The following is an 8,145-nucleotide window of genomic DNA, read 5'->3' as shown; positions in this document are numbered from 1 at the left end:
TCTAAGCAGTATAGACTTGAGCTCCTTATACACTAAATAAAAAGACGTGATTGAGAAAAGAAACTCCACCTAAGATGACTAGTCAAATTTCTTAAAGAAAACTAGTGATCTGACTCGGTGACGTGATTCGAAGGTTAAGACTCTTCTTTCTCCTTTGATACACAGATAAGAAGGGTGGGACAGTATAGGTTAGTAAGTACAATTTACTCTTACACGTCTTAATTCTCAGAGATCATGCCGAGACACGATGACAGGTTTTCTACAATCCAGCAGAAATTACTCCCAGTATTTAATAATATATGTCTCTTTAGAATCAATAACTATTGTAGAAAACATAGTTTCCAACACCAGCCAAAGATTGACCATAATCAGATTTCCTAATTCCCAAAAGCTGTTTCCTACTCCATATGCTACTGCTACAACAGGAAGAAAAAGGAGAAGGGGAATAAACCTAACTACAACAGCTAATGGAAATAATTTACCGCTACAAGTAAGAAATCAGGACTATACAAGCAGTCTGAAAACAAAAGCTTCATTCTGCTTAACCAAGAAAGAAATAGGGGAACTAGAGGGCTACATCCAGCATAACCAACCCTTTCTTTCAAATTTTATTTTTATTTTGTTTTTTTTTTCCACCGGGAATTAGGAAGCGTGCAGCATCACCTAAAGCATAAGAGAAGCTACAAGCAATGTCAGAGTGGATAAAAAGATGCAGACAGTGACCTTAGCCTGTGCATTTCGCGGTGGTGGTGCTCCTGGTCCAGAAATAGGGCTTGATGGCGAAATTTTAGAAAGTGGAGGCAAAGGGGGTTCTGTCACTTCATCTTCAGTCAGGAGAGGGGCTGGAGCCATAGCTGGTGGCAAGAGAGATTTATCCATGCCTTGCAAAAGGCCACCTACTGCAACGGGTTCCATGTAAAGAGGTGTCTTATCGCCCAAATTTAAGCATTTGTTCCCTGTGTCAGGATGAGGAACAATAATATCAGTAATCAGATGGGAAGACTTCATTGTAGTCCTGAATTTGCTATGAAAACAATTTGAGAACCCGTCAAAATTATGATGGAAAGTGAACTAGAAGGAGTTGTGAGGGAAAATTACAAACTTAAAATGAATTACGGAAGAGAACTAGAAGCAAGAAGTGCCTAAACCCTAGAGTGATTAAACAGAAAATATCAAAACCAAATAGTGCCGAAGTTGCACCTTTAGTTCCACGAACAGGAAATAAAGGTTTTGTATGCACTCACTTCTATATCTATTAGCTGTTTTTGGAAAGTCTGTGATGACACCGTCAATTTCAGCATCTTGAACAAATGTGTTGATCTCCACATATGCATCTGACAAGAAATCCCATGCCTGAGATACAAACTCATTGCTGAATGTTTCCACGTAAACTGAGAGATTGGAAGCTTTGAACTTTGATACAATCTTTGTAGAGGCAATCAGGAATAATTCACTAACAGGATATACAGATGCCTTTTTGACAACCACAGAATGAGCAAATCTTTTGATATCCGAAATAGCTGAATCAACAGCACCACCAACTATCTCGTCAATCTTGTAGACAAGCTCATATTTGGCTTTCTCTTTGAATTTCAATAGCACAGAACTATTAGTGGATTGAATCATAACTTTTGGAGCACCTGGTTTATCATAACCTGATTTGCTCAAAGTATCAATGACTGCATCAGTCACACTTAAGTTTTGATTCCTTGCAAGATAGGCTGCATTCTGACAATGAGTAAACAAAATAATTTCAATAAAATAAGAGAAAATAAATTTATAGAAAGAAATTCATTATGTCACGCTAAAAACACTTATTATCTTTCATACTTAAAAAATAGAAACCACACAACTCTCTCTTTCCCTCACTCTCTCTTAGTGATTTGAGATCCCTAATGTGATTTGGATGGGGAATTGGATTAGGGAATGAGTGCAGGGCTCAAGGTTGTCTCTTTGAAGTTCGTACTTAAGAAGAAAGTCAAACAGGGCACCAGGTTTATTACATGCTTATATCAAGAAGCAATGATGATTTATAGTTGCATGTGATGCTAATTACATCTAGTAATGCTTCTGTGTCCCAATAATTGCTTGACTCCCTTCTCAATGTTGCCTTGGGATTTTACAAGGATTATATAAATGCCCCTCATGAATAAAAAAAGTCATTTTTTAAGTTTTACCGTATGGCTTACACTCATTACATGTTCACATAATCTACAACTAAGGAATGAATAGAAAACTGAAATAACAGGCATAAGCAGAGCACACCTCAATGATGATCATAACATTTAGTGTGGAAGTGTGAGCTTTTGTCAAGTTCAAGAAATCTGACAGTGTTAAAAATTGACCCTTCTTGTTGTATTCTGGGTTCCTATACAAGTTGTTATTAGAATATGGGTTCAACATTAAGGCTGCAGGGAAAAAGAACAAAAAACACAGACGTCAAGTATTTGTATATATTTTTTTCATATTTTTGAAATACATAAATACATTAACAGAGGTTATTGAAGCACAAAATGAAAATTAAAGTGAGGGCAAATTGAATAAAAATTTTCATGCTATTTTTCCGAGAAGCTATAAATAACTCCGGGATTTGTCAGAGCATGATTTCGTGCACCTCCTTCAGGTCCATATCCAGCTTTAAGGAATATCTTTACACAAATAAAAACACCAAAAAAAATTATGATAATATATCTGTAAGATTGATTATGCTGTACAGAGAAGCAATAATGTTACTTTCGTCTCAATTATTCCTAACGTATTATTTGTCTGTATAGTGGATGTGTATCTCATTCCACATGAGTTTCCACTTATTTAAGGTATATATCATTTATTGTTGGATAGATCTTTGTAAGAGAATACTCTTCTCAAATATTCTGTCTTGTGTATAATATTGTAAATAGGTTGTATCTTGTTCTGGTAGTTACAGCTGTTAGATTGTTACAACAGCTGTCATTGGTTAGACAGTTACAACTATATTACAGTTTTAACTAGTATAACTATTGTAGTTATTCAGATATTCAAAACTAACAAAAAAATATTCTTCGGTTTCTAATTACTAATACTTCTATCATTTCTGAGTTTTCTTTCAAATTGATAGTCTTGCATGTAAATGAACTGAATGAATAGTATTGGACCATTTGACTTACGGCTCAAGCTTTTTATATCATCCCATGCCAAGTCGAATGTAAATATTCCATTGCCAGATTTGATCTCTGGGATAGTTTTGCCAAGTCTGCTGAAACTTGATTGAGCAACATTTGTGCTCTCTATAAGATCAATAGAGCTTAAGCAAAAAGGTATCCCATCCTTGGACATTTGAACAGGACAGTCAAGAACATCCACACCATCTGAAATAGCCTTCTCATATGCTAAGTCGGTACAAGGAGGATAGTCTCCACTTGCTCCATATTTTGAAATAACCAAAGTGTTAACTGAAACATGATCAGAATGAATGTATGTGGTTAACGATGATGTAGTTGCACAAGCATAGAGGTATTATGAAATGAATTGATCATGTATACACTAAATAACAAGATGAGTACACAATCATAGAAGCATAAAAGCATTGCTTTTAACGCACCTTTCCTTGGAGCATTGAGGCCTATGTGAGCAAAGCAGTCTGCATAAGAAGAATAGAAATCAATACTCATTTAAGGGGGGAAATTTTATACTCACGCCTACATGCATTCTGAAGTTAGTGTGGTGTTATTGCAATGTGGAATCCGCATGAACTAAAATCAAGCAATGAAGTACATACAAATTTTTAGAAAAAATCGATAATGTAATTTTCAATTTGGAAAGAAAATAGCATGCAATTCTTAAGAGGAAAAATATCTATATTTGTGCTAATTCAGTAAGAAATTTACATAGTAAAATAGCACACAAATGCCAGAGAAACTCGTTTAGGGTTATTCATAAAAAATGCTTAGTACACAAGGTATGCAGTACACTAGTAACAGGGACCATAGCTGCATCAACTCCATTGCAATGAACAAATACAGCTTCTCAGTAGAAAAAAAAAATGCTGATTGGAAAGGAGATTTGATAAGTTCAAATGCACATTATATTATTGAAGGACATTCTAACAAAATGAAGAAAGACCTCACTTACCTATAGTTTCAGATGGAGTTAAGGGGAAATCAGACAGCAGACCATCAACAGAGAAGTTTCCATTGTCAATGAAATTGAGGTACTCAGCAACAGGGTCATAACTGTAATTATAGCTGATTGGGATATCATTCATAAAATCTGAGGCAAAGACTTCCAGTCCCACTTTGTGCGCATCAGAGACCAAAGATGTATGTGGTAATATATAACGACTTGATGGATCTACAGGCCATATGTACAATTTGGGAACAAGTATTCCTGAAGCAAATGTCTTGATAGATGTTAAATTTTTTAACAGCGAACCATAAGTCTGATTGGTTGATGGATCTACTTTATCTTTCTCCAGAAACCTAAAGACCAGTTTTGTTTTGCTTGGGTTGACGTGTGCCCTTAAACTTCTCAGGAAACTAGCTTCAGGTGATGAGATATAACTGACATTTACTGTTCTAGAAACAGTAAGTACAAAATTTTTCATACTCAAATTGTGTTGTGCATAGAATGCATCATGCTGCAAAATATCAGAAAAAGAAGGGTCTTAGTTCTGGAAAACTAGAATACTGGGTGATGAAAATGCATTATACCTGAATATTCAACCACAATCCTGGTGGGTTTGGAGCTTCCCTTCTAAGCAAATCATTCACAGTAAGAATTCGACAACTACTGCCATCAAACCTGCTTGTTCGAGTATAATCTCCCTGAATCACTGTTCAGTACCCAGCAATTAGTATGTATGTATGTGTGTGTGTGTGTATGTGTAACTGACATGTAAAATATAGATAATATTAGTGTCTAACATAAAGTATATACACAATTAATTAACAGGTATGCAACTGTAAGCTGTTTCAAAGAACATTGTTGAAAATCTCAGTTGATTATAAAGGTTGAAAAAGAGACTTGGGCTTAAAACTATCAAAAGATTAGTTGTTGTGTTTATCATCATCATAACCCATATAATATACTCAATGCATAATACCAAAATATGGGTATATCTATAACTCAGGGCCTCCAAAGTCTTGATTTATACTGCTAGACATTATACATGACTCACAAAACAATCTATTATAATGTGAAAATAGCTAGTCTTAAATGTATAAGATGCAAAGAAATTGCATTATCAAAATAATAATTATCAACATAAAAGTAATTGAAGATAGGTCACATGCTTGAGAGAACTGACTTAAAGGGGATAGCCCAAATGAGTAGAGGGTAGCTTGGTCAATAAAAGAAATAAGAATAAACTTCACTGTCATAAATTTCGTACTTGCCTGGGCATAACCTTTGATACCTTCTGCAAACAATCTAATTAAACATGGCTTAAGAACAGTAGAGCAAACAAAATCAGGTATAATTTTAATTTAAGGTTTATATATATTAAATGGACCTTAAATTAGCAGGAATTATCTGTTTTAAAATTTGAGAGGCATATTTCGTTCCAGTTTTGTACACTATGATGTTTGGCCGTACAGTATCTCGTAATTTGGAAGTGTGATTACCGAGTATACTATTTTGGCACCTCCATTTAGCTTATTTGGTGTGTTGTTTGGATATTCATAGTTATTAAATCCATGGAACCATGTTTTCTTTCATTTGTGTCACAAGTCTGGACGTTCCTACTGTACCAGAGTTTCTTAGAGAGGAAAGTAGAACTAGAGTATCCTAGTTTCTGAATGGGTGCGCAGCACTATCTTCAAGGTTCGGAAGTCCAAGATTCACAAATGTGAACCTCAGGGTTGTCTTGCTCTTCTTCTCCACTTATATCATCCAACCCTCTCAATAAGTGCTAGTGTATATGTATTAGAAAGGGTATGGGTGTACCACACAGCTGTTAGTGACAGCTGTCAACAGTCTTTGTTAGTAATGGAGTTTCTTGTACCTATAACAGGAGTTTATAGAGAGCTTGTCCTGCTCTCAGTGAATAGATGATCATACTCTAATAGTTCTTAGATTTGGTTCACACAAAAGAATTCTGTGTTGTATGTTCGTAGATCCTTCTGTAAATCTTAACAAGAATCACAAACTTAAATGAAAATGATTTTTACTGTTAACTTCTAAAATTATTATAAAACATCTATGTATAAGAAACGAATCAGTTAATCCATCAATTACTGAAAGTATGTAACAATAAAATTACATCTATAACATAAGTTGAACTTACAAAGGACATTCGAAAGCAGCTCCTTTAGGGTGTAGTCGACAGAAAAATAGCCACTGGTTTGTACACCATTAACTGAATAAGTGTTACTTTTGAATTGAGAAATATGACCAATGTCAGTAGCATTTTCAAGTTTGATGCTTGGAATGCAGATTCCCTCTCCATCTTTTGTTAATTGCACATCACACCATAGAATGACGTTTGCTAAACTAGTTTGTGCAGCAAGACTATATGCAAAGTCACTGGAGTCAGGATATATCCCAGAAAACCCTCCGCGTGCTATGACCAATGGTGGACTTCCTGCAAAAGAAAGTATCCAAGTGAGTTTCAAGACACAAAGTACAGAGCAGAAGTTTTTCCTAAAACTAAGGAAAAGTGTCCATAAATCATTCAAGTACATGTCAAATGCTATTCAAACAGTGGCTTCTTAATTTATGCGAGGAAGAAGGCTCTAACATCTAATTATATCTAGACTTCTATCAATGGTTGAAGTCCTTTCCATTATAACCATACAAAGACTTCAATTTCTCGACTCACAAACAGTCCATTTCACCAAAAAAATATGCTCTGTAAATTAATTTCCCTTTGTTACATACGAAGAACTCAAACTATTTCTCTTTTAATCTCTTCATATTAGATAATTCATAACTCGGCTATATACAAAAAGTATTAAATATCTCAAATTTCCATTTGCTCTACACTTTGGAACTTTCCATTCATCACATGTAAGGTTTAATAGAATATTTACCAATATGAATGTAACCACAGTTCAAAAACCTTGTGTTAGTTTTTTGAGAAGAGACATTGAGGAAATTCAACACCAATCAATCATGAATGAATCTATATACGATACCAGGATAACATATTGACACAACATTCAATTGAAAATTTTAAACCAATAAGTTTACGGATCTTCTACTTACATAGTATTTATCTTATTCATTTTTTATACAATGTGGAACTTTCAACTCACTTTGAATTTCTAACACCTTAACTACATGCAAAAACCGATTTATCGATTGCCGATAACAACTCAGCTACATCACTCCAACAAGTTGATTCCTAATTTCCATTTCCATACTCTAATTATAAAAACATCAAATACAACTATACAATTTTCTAAGGACCAGAACACAGTACACCACAACATCTCAATCGTCAGCCTCTTTTACTTCCATTTTCACCAACAAAGTTTCAATTAAAGTATAAGCAACAAATGCACACTTAATTTTGGAATTAACAAGAACTCGACGATGAAGAACAAATTTAACTGATTTCAATTTTTTTTAAGCATTTCCTCAGAACCACATGCAGAAGCAAAGAAAGAGAAAGAAGAGCGAAACGAGAGACGAACCAGAGAGAGTGTTCCAAGAGGTGGTTTTGGATCCTTGAGCAGAGACCAGAGGCAGCACCGAATGAAGAAGAAGAAGAAGAGAATGCATCAGAGAGAGTAAACAGAGAATAGCGCGTGAGTTCCACATTCCGGCGAAGTTTGAGTTTCCGGCGAAGTTCCGACTATCCCTGCAGGAGAAAAAGTCCAGTGATTTGGCCACCTTAACGTGAGTACTATGCCTTGTTATATACAGAAAAAGAGAGAAGTGTTGCATTTGCTGAGTGGGACCCACTTAATTTGGGAAGACTAGTGTTATTATTATCATTACAATGTCTAACAACCTCTTCTATAATTATTAATTATTAAAAAGTAAAAACAATGAAATTTGAAACAAGGTTTACAAAAATATTTAACTTTTAATGAAATTTATTGAAAGGTAATACATACATATATGTGTGTAAACTTATTTGATAAGAAACTGTATAAATTTATTAACATAGTGACGTTGAAAAGCAAATGAAAAAAATAAATAAATAGCATCAACAAATTGTTT

At 34.6% G+C, this 8,145-nt stretch overlaps 1 protein-coding gene across 1 annotated transcript; it reads right to left on the bottom strand.

Annotated features, from left to right (window-relative positions):
* Nucleotides 1-288: 288 nt before the first annotated feature.
* Nucleotides 289-7,866, bottom strand: LOC124845827 (glycerophosphodiester phosphodiesterase GDPDL3-like). Its single transcript, XM_088116793.1, has 9 exons — nucleotides 7,614-7,866; nucleotides 6,263-6,559; nucleotides 4,689-4,810; nucleotides 4,111-4,615; nucleotides 3,581-3,619; nucleotides 3,147-3,431; nucleotides 2,266-2,408; nucleotides 1,245-1,728; nucleotides 289-956 (listed from the first exon to the last, which is right to left on the bottom strand). The coding sequence occupies exons 1-9, from the start codon at nucleotides 7,864-7,866 to the stop codon at nucleotides 664-666; spliced, it is 2,421 nt and encodes an 806-aa protein (XP_087972919.1). The 3' UTR covers nucleotides 289-663.
* Between the last annotated feature and the right edge of the window lie 279 nt (nucleotides 7,867-8,145).

Source organism: Vigna umbellata, chromosome 5 (assembly GCF_029865625.1).
Source record: "Vigna umbellata cultivar VRB3 chromosome 5, Vumbellata_1.0, whole genome shotgun sequence".
Lineage (NCBI taxonomy): Eukaryota > Viridiplantae > Streptophyta > Magnoliopsida > Fabales > Fabaceae > Vigna > Vigna umbellata.
The sequence above is the reverse complement of the archived record's forward strand: the minus strand, read 5'-3'. Positions and strand labels throughout refer to the sequence as shown.

Coding starts and splice junctions, on each gene's coding strand:
- LOC124845827 (XM_088116793.1), bottom strand. CDS start 7,866: ATGCAACACTTCTCTCTTTTTCTGTATATAACAAGGCATAGTACTCAC. Junction 3,620..4,110: donor AACTCCATCTGAAACTATAG/GTAAGTGAGGTC, acceptor CTTCTTATGCAG/ACTGCTTTGCTCACATAGGC. Junction 957..1,244: donor AACAGCTAATAGATATAGAA/GTGAGTGCATAC, acceptor ATCCTGACACAG/GGAACAAATGCTTAAATTTG.